General features: G+C 42.7%; 1 protein-coding gene across 1 annotated transcript in view; it reads right to left on the bottom strand.

Moving 5' to 3' along the window:
- The window catches only part of LOC120060743 (semaphorin-3G-like), a 62,318-nt gene that overhangs the window by 1,616 nt on the left and 44,346 nt on the right, over positions 1 to 16,356 (bottom strand). Inside the window, exons 8-15 of the mRNA XM_039010152.1 lie at positions 12,914 to 13,028; positions 12,641 to 12,710; positions 12,276 to 12,420; positions 7,588 to 7,819; positions 7,383 to 7,474; positions 7,226 to 7,267; positions 6,869 to 7,094; positions 591 to 724 (exon numbers count right to left, since the gene is read on the bottom strand). Coding sequence (XP_038866080.1) covers positions 591 to 724; positions 6,869 to 7,094; positions 7,226 to 7,267; positions 7,383 to 7,474; positions 7,588 to 7,819; positions 12,276 to 12,420; positions 12,641 to 12,710; positions 12,914 to 13,028 — 1,056 coding nt within the window. The remainder of the gene's footprint in view (positions 1 to 590; positions 725 to 6,868; positions 7,095 to 7,225; positions 7,268 to 7,382; positions 7,475 to 7,587; positions 7,820 to 12,275; positions 12,421 to 12,640; positions 12,711 to 12,913; positions 13,029 to 16,356) is intronic.

The raw sequence follows: 16,356 nt of genomic DNA, 5'->3' as shown, positions 1-16,356 counted from the left end.
GGAAATAACAAGAGAGAGATATGGAGGGAGAACGGAAGGGATTGAGAAGGGGAGATAGGAAGGCAAGAGGGGAACATATAGGGGTAAAAAAATAACAGAAAAAATAAAGAGGGCAAAGTGGTAGTGAGATGGAGGGATGAGGGGATGCAAAGTGGATGAGGTATGGCACAGAGAGGGGGGAGGGGTCAAAGTTGAGTTTTTGTGCTGTTTTCTCAGCTTGGAAGGCTAAGAAGAATTTTGCCATGAAATTCAGCAGTAGTTTTTTTGTATTTGTGCCAAAGCATACAGGGCAGCCTGGTTTCTCCAATTGACAGCTGAGAGCCAGGTTTATTTGGTGGGAAATAGAAAGCTGCTCTAATGTCTTAATACGTACATGCTTGACTGAAACACTCCATTAAGCCTAGAGGAACCATAAAGAGACCCTGGCATTGAGGAAACAGGCGCTTTACTGTACATCCAACAGAGCGCTAGAGCGAGCGGTCTCTCTCTCTCTCTCTCTCTCTCTCTCTCCATCTCTTTCCAAAACTCTTGTGATTCCTCCAACTGTCTCTCACACTCTCTCCCTCCCTCCATTGATCCATCTATCTCACCTCTTCCTTGCGGTCGTCTCGTTGGAGCAGCCATGTAACAGTGGCCTGGGGGGAGCGGGGGATACACTCCAGGAAGGTGCTGTTGTTCTCTGTCCCGTATACAACTCTGTCTTCTGTTACGTCCAGCTCCTCCACTGTAGCACAGCAGACACAACATTAGAATATGTACACTTAGAAAGGTGATCTTCAGAGTATGGTGTGTTCTCAGTAGGCCCTGTGACTTTGGTCATGTCATCTTCAGCTATGGTAGACACGAAATCTCCCTTTTTAGTGCCCTTATTCAATGTCAGTGTAATGCAATCCAACCCTAAGGAACTTCTAGACCTGGCAGAGAACTTTCACCACCCCTCACACACACATTCAGGTGAGCAAACACACATTCTCCGCCCCTCTGACTGCTACACCCTTCCTTCTTTTGTTCCCCCTCTCTCTCCCCTTCTGTTCCCCTCTCACACGTTGACAAACCGACAGGAATCTGTCTTATTCTCAGCACAGGCGTGTCAAGGTTCAGTGAAGCTTCTCCATAAATATAACCTAGTTTCCATTACTTGGTAAATTAAAAGGTTTTTCAAATGAAGACCCTCTCATTCAGCCCACGGCTTGTGTATGATGTAATTTCTTACGCACACATACCGGTAATGCTGTATATTTCAACTGTACCATAGCATATGTTTCAGACCTATAAGATACAGACAAGGAACCCAAACACAGCACAATTTGTGTATATTTGTGATAATCTGTGTTACAGTATATGTCTGTGTACAGTATATACACAAGTGTGTTGTTTTAAGATAAAGCATGTGTTTCATGTTGCTATCACTCTGGCTCCCAACAGAGGGATGCACATTTTACACAGGGACCTGACACCTCAGTCAAACACAGCTTGTGTTCTATCAGATAACAACTTCGCTCTAGACCTGACACAGGGCTATACAATATAAACTACACATGATTTACACTTCCCTCTACAGTCGTAGCCAAAAGTTTTGAGAATGACACAAATATTAATTTTCACAAAGTCTGCTGCTTCAGTGTCTTTAAATATTTTTGTCAGATGTTACTATGGAATACTGAAGTATAATTACAAGCATTTCATAAGTGTCAAAGGCTTTTATTGACAATTACATTGTCACGCCCTGGCCTTAGTTATCTTTGTTTTCTTTATTATTTTAGGTCAGGGTGTGACATGGGGGATGTTTGTGTGTTTTTGTCTAGTCGAGGGTGTTTGTAGTGTCTAGGGGGTTTTGGTAGAGTTTATGGGGGTGTGTTCAGTGTAGGTGTCTAGGTATGTCTATGGTTGCCTGAGTGGTTCTCAATCAGAGACAGCTGTCTATCATTGTCTCTGATTGGGAGCCATATTTAAGGCAGCCATAGGCATTAGACAGGTTGTGGGTAATTGTCTATGTCTAAACGTATGTTGCATGTGTGCACGTCAGTTTTGTAGCTTCACGGTCGTTTGTTGTTTTTGTTAGTTTGTAAAAGTGTTTCGTTTCGTGTTCATCTTCGTCAATAAAAATGAAGATGTATTCGTATCACGCTGCGCCTTGGTCCACTCATTCACCTCAAGATGATCGTGACATACATGAAGTTGATGCAGCGATTCAATATTTGCAGTGTTGACCCTACTTTTTCAAGACCTTTGCAATCTGCCCTGGCATGCTGTCAATTAACTTCTGGGCCACATCCTGACTGATGGCAGCCCATTCTTGCATAATCAATGCGGGTGGACAAACAAAACCCCACAAATTCTGACCAACTCCAAGCATTGATTATGCAAGAATGGGCTGGAAAGTTTTGGAAAGAGATGCGCTCTTGAGGATTGACCACAAGTTCTCAATGGGATTAAGGTCTGGGGAGTTTCCTGGCCATGGACCCAAAATATTGATGTTTTGTTCCCTGAGCCACTTAGTTATCAGCATGAAGGTGCTCCATCATGCTGGAAAAGGCATTTCTCGTCACCAAACTGTTCCTGGATGGTTGGGAGAAGTTGCTCTCAGAGGATGTGTTGGTACCATTCTATATTCATGGCTGTGTTCTTAGGCAAAATTGTGAGTGAGCCCACTCCTTTGGCTGAGAAGCAACCCCACACATGAATGGTCAACCCCACTCAGGATGCTTTACTGTTGGCATGACACAGGACTGATGGTAGCGCTCACCTTGTCTTCTCCGGACAAGCTTTTTTCCGGATGCCCCAAACAATCGGAAAGGGGATTCATCAGAGAAAATGACTTTACCCCAGTCCTCAGCAGTCCAATCCCTGTACCCTTTGCAGAATATCAGTCTGTCCCTGATGTTTTTCCTGGAGAGAAGTGGCTTCTTTGCGGCCCTTCTTGACACCAGGCCATCCTTCAAAAGTCTTTGCATAACTGTGCGTGCAGATGCACTCACACCTGCCTGCTGCCATGCCTGAGCAAGCTCTGTACTGGTGGTGCCCCGATCCCGTAGCTCAATCAACTTTAGGAGACGGTCCTGGCTCTTTCTGGACTTTCTTGGGCGCCCTGAAGCCTTCTTCACAACAATTGAACCGCTTTCCTTGAAGTTCTTGATGATCCGATAAATGGTTGATTTAGGTGCAATCTTACTGGCAGCAATATCCTTGACTGTGAAGCCCTTTTTGTGCAAAGCAATGATGACGACACGTGTTTCCTTGCAAGTAACCATGGTTGACAGAGGATGAACAATGATTCCAAGCACCACCCTCCTTTTGAAGCTTCCAGTCTGTTATTCGAACACAATCAGCATGACAGAGTGATCTCCAGCCTTGTCCTCGTCAACAGTCACACCTGTGTTAACCTTTCTAGGACACACGTTCCGCTAGCGGAACCCCCCCACAACATTCCGCTGAAAAGGCAGCGAAATTCTAAAATATTTTTTAGAAATATGTAACTTTCACACATTAACAAGTCCAATACAGCAAATGAAAGATAAACATCTTGTTAATCTACCCATCCTGTCCGATTTAAGAAATGCTTTACAGCGAAAACACAACATATGATTATGTTAGATCACCACCAAGTTCAAAAAACACACAGCCATTTTCCCAGCCAAAGATAGGAGTCACAAAAACAGAAATAGAGATAAAATTAATCAGTAACCTTTGATGATCTTCATCAGATGACACTCATAGGACATCATGTTACACAATACATGTATTTTTTGTTCGATAATGTGCATATTTATATCCAAAATGCTTCCAAAATATACGGAGAAATTGCAGAGCCACGTCAAATAACAGAAATACTCATCATAAACTTTGATGAAAGATACATGTTTTATATAGAATTAAAGATACACTTGTTCTTAATGCAACCGCTGTGTCAGATTTCAAAAAAACTTTACGGAAAAAGCACACCATGCAATAATCTGAGACGGTGCTCAAATATAAATAACATTTCTCTGCCATGTTGGAGTCAACAGAAATACGAAATTACATCATAAATATTCCCTTACCTTTGATTATCTTCATCAGAATGCATTCCCAGGAATCCTAGTTCGACAATAAATTGTTGTTTTGTTCGATAATGTCAATTATTGTCACGTTCCTGACCTTGTTTTCCTTTTGTATAGTTGTGTTTAGTGGGTCAGGACGTGAGCTGGGTGGGCAGTCTGTGTTTGTTCTATGTTTAGTGTCAGGTTTAATTGACCTTGTATGGCTCTCAATCAGAGGCAGGTGTTTTACGTTTTCCTCTGATTGAGAACCATATATAGGGAGGTTGTTTCACATTGTTTGTGGTGGGTGGTTGTCTCCTGTGTCCGTATATGTTACCACACGGGACTGTATCGTTTGTTTGTAGTCGTGTACCTGTTCGTGCGTTCTTCGTTATATGTAAGTTCACATGTTTTAGGTCAGTCTACGTTCGTTTGTTGTTTTGTAATTTTCCAAGTGTTTTTCGTGTTCGTCTTTGACTTCAGTTAATAAATCATTATGTCATCATACCTCGCTGCACATTGGTCTTCCGATCCCTCTCTCCTCTCCTCGTCCGAGGAGGAGGAAGAGCTAGAGAGTCGTTACAATTATTTATGTCCAAATAGCTACTTTTGCTAGCGCGTTTAGTACACATATCCAAACGCTCGTGCAAGTGACGCATAACGTTGGACGAAAACTTCAAAACGTTATATCACAGGTCGAATAAACTTGTCAAACTAAGTAGATAATCAATCTTCAGGATGTTGTTATCATATATATCCAATAACGTTCCAACCGGAGCATTCCTTCGTGTCTGTAAAAGTTATGGAACGCAAGGCGATATCATGAGGAATGCGCATGACCAGGAACTGGCAATCTGTCAGACCACTGACTGAAACACCTCCCATCCGGTCCCACATCACAGTATAAACTTCATTCAATGTTCTACCGACTGTTGACATCTAGTGGAAGGCGTAGGCAAGTGCAAACAAATCCATATCTTCCTGGGATTTGAATAGGCGATGAGTAGAAAAAATACCAACCTCAGAATTTCCACTTCCTGTTTGGAAGTTTGCCTGCCATATGAGTTCTGTTATACTCACAGACATAATTCAAACCATTTTAGAAACTTCAGAGTGTTTTCTATCCAATAGTAATAATAATATGCATATATTAGCATCTGGGACAGAGTAGGAGGCAGTTCAATTTGGGCACGCTATTCATCCAAAGTGAAAATGCTGCCCCCTATCCCTAAAAAGAGAATCACTGACATGATGTCAGCTGGTCCTTTTGTGGCAGGGCTGAAATGCATTGGAAATATTTTGGGGGGATTCAGTTCATTTGCATGGAAAAGAGGGACCTTGCAATTAATTGCAATTCATCTGATCACTCTTCATAACATTCTGGATTATATGCAAATTGCCATTATACAAACTGAGGCAGCAGACTTTGTGAAAATTAATATTTGTGTCATTCTCAAAACTTTTGGCCACGACTGTAGACCTGACACTGGGCTATACAATATAAACTACACATGATTTCAACTTCCCTCTAGACCTGACACTGGGATATACAATATAAACTACACATGATTTCAACTGGCCTTTGGTCGTCCAACCTATACATTTTTTACAGTGTATGTCTTGTTCGCTCTCCCCTGAGACAAAATCAGAGATGCTATTTATATTTATTTCTCTACAGACCCAGGCTGCAGCCCAAATGGTACCCTATTACCTATATACTGTAGTGAACTATACTTTTGACCAAAGCCCTGTAGTCAGGGTTGGGGTGTTATCTGGTTACAAAAACACTAACTGTAATCAGTTATGTTACCAGCACTAATACTGTAATCAGATTACAGATACTTTTGAAAAACTAGATGATTACTTATTGGATCACTTTTAAATTCAGACAAACCAAATTTATGATGACACACCAAATGTGTTTGATGGGTCATTTTTGTCTTCATCTAATGCCTTTTAAAGGGAAAGGAACTGAAAGTAATCAGTTACTGAGTTTGGGTAATCCAAAAGTTACATTCCTGATAAACATTTTGGACAGGTAACTAGTAGCTATAACGGATTACATTTAGAAAGTAACCAAACCAATCCTTCCTGTAGTGCACTATGTAGGCAATAGGGTACCATTTATGATTTTCACCTTTATTTAACCAGGTAGGCTAGTTGAGAACAAGTTCTCATTTACATTACAACTGTGACCTGGCCAAGTTAAAGCAAAGCAGTTAGACACATACAGCAACACAGAGTTACACATGGAATAAACAAACATACAGTCAATAATACAATAGAAAAAGTCTATATACAGTGTGTGCAAATGAGGTAAGATAAGGGAGGTAAGGCAATAAATAGGCCATGATGGCGAAGTAATTACAATATACCAATTAAACACTGGAGTGATAGTTCTGCTCCAGAAGATGAATGTGCAAGTAGAGATACTGGGGTGCAAAGGAGCAAGATAAATAAATACAGTATGGGGATGAGGTAGTTGGATGGGCTATTTACAGATGGGCTATGTACAGATGCAGTCCCAGTGTTTGTCCTACCTCACCTCTCAGAGTCTAATGCCTCTCAATGGACGAGTTTGACCTCTGACCTCCCTGGAGCAAATACTTTGGGTCAATTTCCGCTTGGCCACCATGACAGCCAGACTAGCTCACCCCCTTCACCGCTCTGTCATGCACACCATTGTAATAAGCATTTATCAACAGGATATTGACAACTCATGTTGTGAGTCTCTGTACTGTATATCCTTCTCAAATAGTCTATCATCTTCGTTTTGTAATTCATTTACACTCATTTCATTCCCACCCTTTTCATTCCCACCCTTTACCCTCCATCTCCCCCTCTCTCACCACTGAGGTTCTGGTCCATACACTGCAGGGCCGGGTTGCCGTGCCTGATGTCCTGACGGCGATAGCGGCGTCTGCTGAGCGAGGTGTAGCGAGTGCAGGAGGTGCCGTCCCAGGCACAGTAGGGGTCTCTGGCCAGGCAGCACTCAGCACAGGCCTTCCCATATGTCTCACACCTGTGAAGCCTCAGCTGGGCCACACCCACCGGAGAACCCACGTACAGTGCTTGCTGTGTGCGGAAAGGGATCAGAGTACAACCAGAGAATGAGAATCTAATGTTTTATCGTGGTGTTGGCTTCAGTGCTTGCATGTTTTCTTTAAATTTATGTCAACTGTGATAAAGAATTTACATTTACTCACCCTTTTTACTGAGATCTCCAAAGAGGTAATGGGAGTTGGCACCTTGATAAAATAAAAATATTATATTTCATTCGCATTCAGACATTGTGAATTGGTTAGACTTTTAAATACATGAGGAGGGGAGACGGAGGAGAAAGGAGGAGTCTTATCTAGTTACCTTAAAGACCTGCAGCTCCTCCAGAGTGACCTCTTCTGTGTCCAAAGTGTTGCCGCTGCGCAATGCAATGACCTTCAGCACAGTGCCTATGTCTGGGGTCAGAGGTCAGGGGTCAAAATGGTCAACTTACATCCCAATACACTCAAGTTTCCTAACTAGTCGCCACTCAGACTAATTACAGAAATGTGGAGAAGTTAGGACGAACCTGTGCCTATGAACATGACGTCATACTGTCCATCCTCTGCCTCTACACGGTCCACCACGATCTGTTTGAGGCGGTAGGGCAAGTTGGCCTTGACCAGCAGAGGCTGCTTCATGGCCGGGTACACCGGTCGCCACATCAGGGGGTGCCCTCGGGCAAACTGGAGCACTGCGTCTGGGAAGTCCTTGGTACTGCCAAACTGTCTGCCAGGCTGGTTGGTGATCTTACTAGGGCACTGGAGATGAGAGGAACTCTTTAGTAATCATTTTAGAAAAACATGATTTGTGTTAAATGTAAAAGGGTTGGGGGAATGTGATATGAACGCTTTATTCAGCTGTGTTTTTAGAGATCAGTTGATGAGTCATTTAGTAAGTTAGGTCTGTGTTTCTCTGTGACTCCCTTACAATGTTTGGCTGGGAGTCATATTCAACACTGCTTGGGAAGATATCTTAAAATTCTGTCATAACATTGACTAATCCATAGGCACTTCTGACAGCATTGAAAAAAATAATTTCAGTTACTGTAAGTTGGAATGGACATAGAATTTCATTATCGAACAGTGGCGTGAATTCATGGATGCCAACGGAAGCCAGGCTTCCCCCAAAAAATTGACAAAGAAAAAAATATATAAAATGTATGTCACGTTCCTGACCTGTTTTCTCTTGTTTTGTATTTATTTAGTATGGTCAGGGCGTGAGTTGGGTGGGTTGTCTATGTGTTGTTTTCTATGTTGGGGTTTTGTGTGTTCGGCCTGGTATGATTCTCAATCAGAGGCAGCTGTCAATCGTTGTCCCTGATTGAGAATCATACTTAGGCAGCCGGGGTTTCACGTGTGTTTTTGTGGGTGTTTGTATTTCGTGTCAGTGTTCGTGCCACACGGGACTGTCTTTCGGTTTGATTCGCTTTTGTTATTTTGTTTCGTGTAGTGTTCAGTTTATTGTTAATAAATCATGGACACTTTCCACTCTGCGTCTTGGTCCGATCCTTACACCTCCTCATCAGACGAAGAGGAGGAAATCAGCCGTTACAATGTATCTTTTGTCTCTATGTTTCATAATTTTCCTTCAAATCGCAAGAGGCTGAATGTATCTGACCGGAGATAGCATCCGAGCGAGCAAAACAGCGCCCCTCTGTATGTGTAGGCCATCTATCTAAAGCAGTCTGGTCCAAAAGAGTATGACATTGTTGCTGCCCATAGCACTGAATGCAAGGGACGCCCGTGACCATTTGGCCTCCCTTGATAATAAAAAAATATATAATAGCCAATCAGCGTTGGTCCTGGCGCACCAAAAAAAAGTGTAAATGGAAGCCAGTTTGGATTTGGCGTCACTCCTATCAAATCGCATCGAGAGCATATGTCATTGACAGAAACAACTTGAATTGTTGCATCTTGTTGTGTTGCTGCCCTTTTCTAAATTAACCATGGATGGAGATGGGGATTTGATCTTGTGGTTTTACTTAATTCTACGTACTAGCCAATGGTTAGAACGCCGATTCTGATCCAACCATTGTTTGCTACATTGTGCACCTAGCCTGAGACGATGGAAGTTCAATATGTAGCTAGATGTAGAAGGCTAATGTTAACTAACTAAAGTTGCCAATGAAAATAAGTTAGGCTAGCTAACAAGCATTTTAGCCAGCTAGCCTAAGACAACAAAAAATGAAAGCGTGTACTATATGACAAAGTTTTGGACTAAATTGTGTTTAGTATCTTTTAGTTGTCGCTGTATTAGAGTAAACATTGGTGATTTGATGATGTTGAAATGTTGAAATGGTGCTGGAATAATGGAGGCATCTCCTGTGATGAAACAAAGGTGTGGTTGAATTTATTCTGCCAAAATGTCTTATTTTTGTCTCGGCCTTTAGGCCTATATTTCACAGTCGCAAGGCATATGAACTAACAGGTTAAAGAGCAAACAATGCATTTATCACAACACAATACAGCACCAGTCAAAAGTTTGGATACACCTACTCATTCAAGGGTTTTTCTTTATTTTTACTATTTTCTACATTGTAGAATAATACTGAAGACATCAAGACTATGAAATAACACATATGGAATCATGTCGTAACCAAAAAAGTGTTTAACAAAACAAAATATATTTTAGATTTTAGATTCTTCAAAGTAGCCACTCTTTGCCTTGATGACAGCTTTGCACACTCTTGGCATTCTCTCAACCAGCTTCATGAGGAATGTATTTCCAACAGTCTTGAAGGAGTTCCCACATATGCTTAGCAATTGTTGGCTGCTTTTCCTTCACTCTGTGGTCCAACTCATCCCAAACCATCTCAATTGGGTTGAGGTCGGATAAATAAATAATTTACAGTGTCACCAGCAAAGCACCCCCACACCATCATACCTCCTCCTCCATGCTTCACGGTGGGAAACACACATGTGAAGATCATCCGTTCACCTTCTCTGCGTCTCACAAAGACACAGCGAATGGAACCAAAAATCTCACATTTGGACTCATCAGACCAAAGGACAGATTTCCACCGCAATGTCCATTGCTCGTGTTTCTTGTCCCAAGCAAGTCTCTTCTTATTATTGGTGTACTTTAGTAGTGGGTTCTTTGCAGCAATTTGACCATGAAGGCCCGATTCACACAGTCTCCTCTGAACAGTTGATGTTGAGATCTGTCTGTTATTTGAACTCTGTGAAGCATTTATTTGGGCTGCAATTTCTGAGGCTGGTAACTCTAATGAACTCATCCTCTGCAGCAGAGGTAACTCTACTTTGAAGAATCTAAAATCTAAAATATATTTTTATTTGTTTAATACTTTTTTGGTTACTACATGATTCCATATGTGTTATTTCATAGTTTTGATGTCTTCACTATTATTTTACAATGTAGAAAATAATAAAAATAAAGAAAAACCCTTGATGAGTAGGTGTATCCAAACTTTTGACTGGTTGTAGGTTGTAATATGGCTTTTTTTTTTAGCTTCCCCAGTGATTTTACCCACGCACCACTACTGCTATCAAAGCCTATCTAAATTCCTGAATTGACAGGAATGGAGAAAGAATTGTTGCCAAATTCTTATCTACTCTCATTATGGGTGTGAAAACTATGCACACCGCCTAAGCACTAAATCATAGAAAATTGCACAATTACACAATAGCTTTCAGAAACAGTACAGCTGAGGTGTTCTCTGTTTGAGGGAGGAGATGACAGCCAAATGTCTCCACAGTGCCAAACAGAGGATTCGTCCAAAATGGCTCCCTATTCCCTATGGACAATGGTCAGAAGTCGTGTACTATATAGGGAATAGGGTGCTATTTGAGACGAACACAGATCCAAGCCAGTCAGCTATATATTGATCCCGTAATTTAGGGTGTCTTTGGCTTAGGAGTGTTTACATTGGTGAACCTCAGGAATGAGCAAACTGTAGCAGATCCCCCCTGCATATGTAGAGTATTCGTAAAGGAGCATGTACACAGTAAATTCTCCAGTGTCTATACGGGTCCACACTTTTCAGTGTTAAATTAACAAAATGCTAGGGTAAAGCCTTATTTGAATATTTCCCAGAGTGCCTTGGCTTTCCAGTGAATTGTAGTTAATACCCATGACACATTTTTTCTGATGGACACATGGTTGTTGCATTCATCGATTTTTAGACCTGTGGTCTTCACCAATATATGTTATCATTAATATTAAATTCCCTAAAACAATACAACGTACAAAGTATTTAATAAGGTCTTATTTTGAGGGCCTAGTTTTACCCTAATACAGTGGCCTAAAACTCATGGGTTTCAGGCCTGCAAGTCACATTATGATGTGTATTTCCTATTGGAATCCAACCAGTGGGGATATCCAACATTTAGAATTCTTCAGAATGACTGCCAGGTTGGGAAAACTACTAATACAGCATATGAGACTACCTAACCATTTAAACCGGAACAACAAGTAACAGATTGGATTAGTTTAGATAAATATATATTATTTATATTTGAGTAGCATTAGATTAATTAATAAATCAATTTAGTTGCAAAAACATAGAGATTGAAACAAACAATTTTTTTTAAATCACCAATGCTGGGGTTCTTTTACACCAATGGGTGTAAAAGAAGCATAGTGGTTAGAGCGTTGGACTAGTAACCGAAAGGTTGCAAGATCGAATCCCCGAGCTGACAAGGTACAAATCTGTCGTTCTGCCTCTGAACAAGTCAGTTAACCCACTGTTCCTAGGCCGTCATTGTAAATAAGAATTTGTTCTTAACTGACCTGCCTAGTTAAATAAAGGTAAAATAAAAAATTAATTACAGGCTTGTCCCTGAATGGCTTGTCTCTCTCTCTCTCTCTCTTGGCCAGGACATACTTCTTAATCAGGCCTGTGTGTGTGGATTGAAACCACAGAGGTGCCGACTCTGCTCTGACACTCGGGCACTGAATGAAGCTAAATTACAGCGATGTGGATGACAAGAAAACATGAGGCAGAGCTGCTGAGGGAAGGACCAACAGTAGCCACACTGTCACAGCTGGACGAACTCTTTATCCCTCTGTTGGAGTTTCTTCTTCATGCTCTCTGTCGCTGTCTGTCTCCCTTTCTCATTCTATTTCTCTCTCTCGCCCCAGTTTGATCACCTGATCTCTCTCACACAAGCAAGCTGACAAGGAGTCTGAAACAAAGTATTAGTTTGTAGATATGGCATGGTAGCCTGCAGTATGGTACTGTATGGTATTACTCACCACCCCAGGTCTTGGATAGGGCACTCTGCCCTCGTAAGCCCCCCACTGGTAGTCAGGTCCCTCCTTGTGTGCAAACGGCCCGTTGAAGGCTTCTCTGATGTCTGCCATACGGTACACACAAACTGCAAAGCCTTGGAACACGTTACTAGGGGAGAGAGGAACGTTTAATGTTAGTGACTGATTTCATTAGGGTTTGGTTCCTCCATTGTACATGTTAAAACTACAGACTGGGATTTGAAAAACAACAAAATGTCCGCCTTGCCGCTTGTTTTGGTAAACAACCAAGGGATGGGTCTGGAGGAATGCAACCACTGTCAAATTCATAGACGGCGATATGGACGTGTGTAACCATGTGTGGAGCTCACCTGATGGTGCTGAAGATAGCATAAACATCTGGGTTCTTCTCATCCTTGCCTCTAAGCAGAAAAACATCCTCTGTGAAACAAAATACAAGCGTTATTGAGTACTTTTGTTAATGTGCTCAGGTTTGGTGCCTGCGAGCATAAATTATTTGTGCGTGTGTGTGTGTGTGTGTGTGTGTGTGTGTGTGTGTGTGTGTGTGTGTGTGTGTGTGTGTGTGTGTGTGTGTGTGTGTGTGTGTGTGTGTGTGTGTGTGTGTGTGTGTGTGTGTGTCTCACCCAGCTCGTCGAAGTGTGTGTCAATGCCATGAGGCCCAGGTACAGAACACACTAGTCTGGCCTTGATGAAGGTGCTCCATTTATTCACCAGCACTCTCTGTCCACCTGCATCATTCTATAGAGGACAGAGACAACACACCACCATCATCATCACCACCACCACCACCACCACCACCACCACCATAACATCACAATCACACAGACAACACACCACCATCATCATCACCACCACCACCACCACCACCACCACCACCACCATAACATCACAATCACACAGACAACACACCACCAACATCATCATCATCACCACCACCACCACAACCACCACCACCACCACCACCACCACCACCACCATAACATCACAATCACACAGACAACACACCACCATCATCATCACCACCACCACCACCACCACCACCACCATAACATCACAATCACACAGACAACACACCACCATCACCATCACATCTCAATCATACAGACAACACACCGCCACCATCACCATAACATCTCAATCATACAGACAACACATCACCATCACCATAACATCTCAATCACACAGACAACACACCACCACCATCACCATCACCACCATCACCACCATCGCCACCATAACATCTCAATCACACAGACAACACACCATCCCCACCACCACCATAACATCTCAATCACACAGACAACACACCACCACCATCACCATCACCACCATCACCACCATCGCCACCATAACATCTCAATCACACAGACAACACACCATCCCCACCACCACCATAACATCTCAATCACACAGACAACACACCACCATCATCATCACCACCATCATCACCATCACATCTCAATCACACAGACAACACACCACCATCATCACCATCACATCTCAATCACACAGACAACACACCACCATCACCACCATAACATTTCAATCACACAGGCACCATCACCATCACCACCATCACCATAACATCTCAATCACACAGACAACACACCACCACCATAACATCTCAATCACACAGACAACACACCACCATCATCATCACCACCATCACCATAACATCACAATCACACAGACAACACACCATCATCACCACAACATCTCAATCATACAGACAACACATCACCACCATCGCCACCATCACCATACCATCTCAATCACACAGACAACATACATCCATCATCATCACCACCATCACATCTCAATCACACAGACAACACACTACCATCGCCACCATAACATCTCAATCACACAGACAACACACCATCACCACCATCACCATCACATCTCAATCACACAGACAACACACCATCACCACCATCACCATAACATCTCAATCATACAGACAACACATACACTAACCAAAAAAGGGAGGGAGAGAGGAGAGATGGCCCACACTGACTAGACATACAGTATAATTGTCAATACGAGGCAAACAAATAGAGTATATCAGTTACACCCAAACAAATAGAGTATATCAGTTACACCCAAACAAATAGAGTATATCAGTTACACCCAAACAAATAGAGTATATCAGTTACACCCAAACAAATAGAGTATATCAGTTACACCCAAACAAATAGAGTATATCAGTTACACCCAAACAAATAGAGTATATCAGTTACACCCAAACAAATAGAGTATATCAGTTACACCCAAACAAAGAATAACCATTATCTATACAGCAGCAGGACTAAAAAGCATAGAAGTACATACTGTAGCTAACTAACTCTGTCTGTCCTCTCCCGTGGGAAAGTTGTCTAGTAAACCCTTTTATAACCATGCACTGGACACTGGGGAGACAGAGAGCACGAGTTATGGAGATGTAATCATATGAGCTTGTCTTCTCCTCCATACTGTTTTATAGTGTATTGTTGTAGCGCTAGCATATAGGCAGCGTACAGACAGACAGGGTCGTTTAATAGACACCAGGGCTGTGTAAGCTGTCTGGGATCAAATCATTGCTTTCTTGGAAGGATGTGGTCCTGTTCTGGTGGAACTGATAATAGCAGGCAGTGTTTAACAACGCCTTGGGGAGGGATGTACAGGAAGAAATACACTATGTATGGAGAGAGATTTGGGGAGGACTGTGGGGACTGTGTGTGTTTGTTTGTGTGAGAACCATATACTTGTAAGTGTGAGCAAAGGAATGTTATACTATAAATTGCCTAGACTCTAAAGCAGATTGCGAGTCTCTTGGGAAAACCTGTAGTCAGCTGTGGTGTGTGTCAGAAGGGATGTGTGACTGTGTGAGAGAGATGGGAGGTATGCAGACTCTGACGCTCATACCAGAGAACATCCAACAGCTGTGTGTGACTGTGTGTCAGAAGGGATGTATGACTGTGTGAGAGAGATGGGAGGTATGCACACTCTGACGCGCATACCAGAGAACATCCAACAGCTGTGTGTGTGTGTGTCAGAAGGGATGTATGACTGTGTGAGAGAGATGGGAGGTATGCACACTCTGACGCTCATACCAGAGAACATCCAACAGCTGTGTGTGTGTGTGTGTGTGTCAGAAGGGATGTATGACTGTGTGAGAGAGATGGGAGGTATGCACACTCTGATGCTCATACCAGAGAACATCCAACAGCTGTGTGTGTGTGTGTGTGTGTGTGTGTGTGTGTGTGTGTGTGTGTGTGTGTGTGTGTGTGTCAGAAGGGATGTATGACTGTGTGAGAGAGATGGGAGTTATGCACACTCTGACGCTCATACCAGAGAACATCCAACAGCTGTGTGTGTGTGTGTGTGTGTGTGTGTGTCAGAAGGGATGTATGACTGTGTGAGAGAGATGGGAGGTATGCACACTCTGACGCTCATACCAGAGAACATCCAACAGCTGTGTGTGACTGTGTGTCAGAAGGGATGTATGACTGTGTGAGAGAGATGGGAGGTATGCACACTCTGACGCGCATACCAGAGAACATCCAACAGCTGTGTGTGTGTGTGTCAGAAGGGATGTATGACTGTGTGAGAGAGATGGGAGGTATGCACACTCTGACGCTCATACCAGAGAACATCCAACAGCTGTGTGTGTGTGTGTGTGTGTCAGAAGGGATGTATGACTGTGTGAGAGAGATGGGAGGTATGCACACTCTGATGCTCATACCAGAGAACATCCAACAGCTGTGTGTGTGTGTGTGTGTGTGTGTGTGTGTGTGTGTGTGTGTGTGTGTGTCAGAAGGGATGTATGACTGTGTGAGAGAGATGGGAGTTATGCACACTCTGACGCTCATACCAGAGAACATCCAACAGCTGTGTGTGTGTGTGTGTGTGTGTGTCAGAAGGGATGTATGACTGTGTGAGAGAGATGGGAGGTATGCACACTCTGACGCTCATACCAGAGAACATCCAACAGCTGTCTGTGTGTGTGTGTGTCAGAAGGGATGTATGACTGTGTGAGAGAAATGGGAGTTATGCACACTCTGACGCTCATACCAGAGAACATCCA

The sequence above is a fragment of the Salvelinus namaycush genome, chromosome 16 (assembly GCF_016432855.1).
Source record: "Salvelinus namaycush isolate Seneca chromosome 16, SaNama_1.0, whole genome shotgun sequence".
Lineage (NCBI taxonomy): Eukaryota > Metazoa > Chordata > Actinopteri > Salmoniformes > Salmonidae > Salvelinus > Salvelinus namaycush.
Note: the sequence above shows the minus strand (reverse complement) of the source record. Positions and strands in the feature narration are given on the sequence as shown.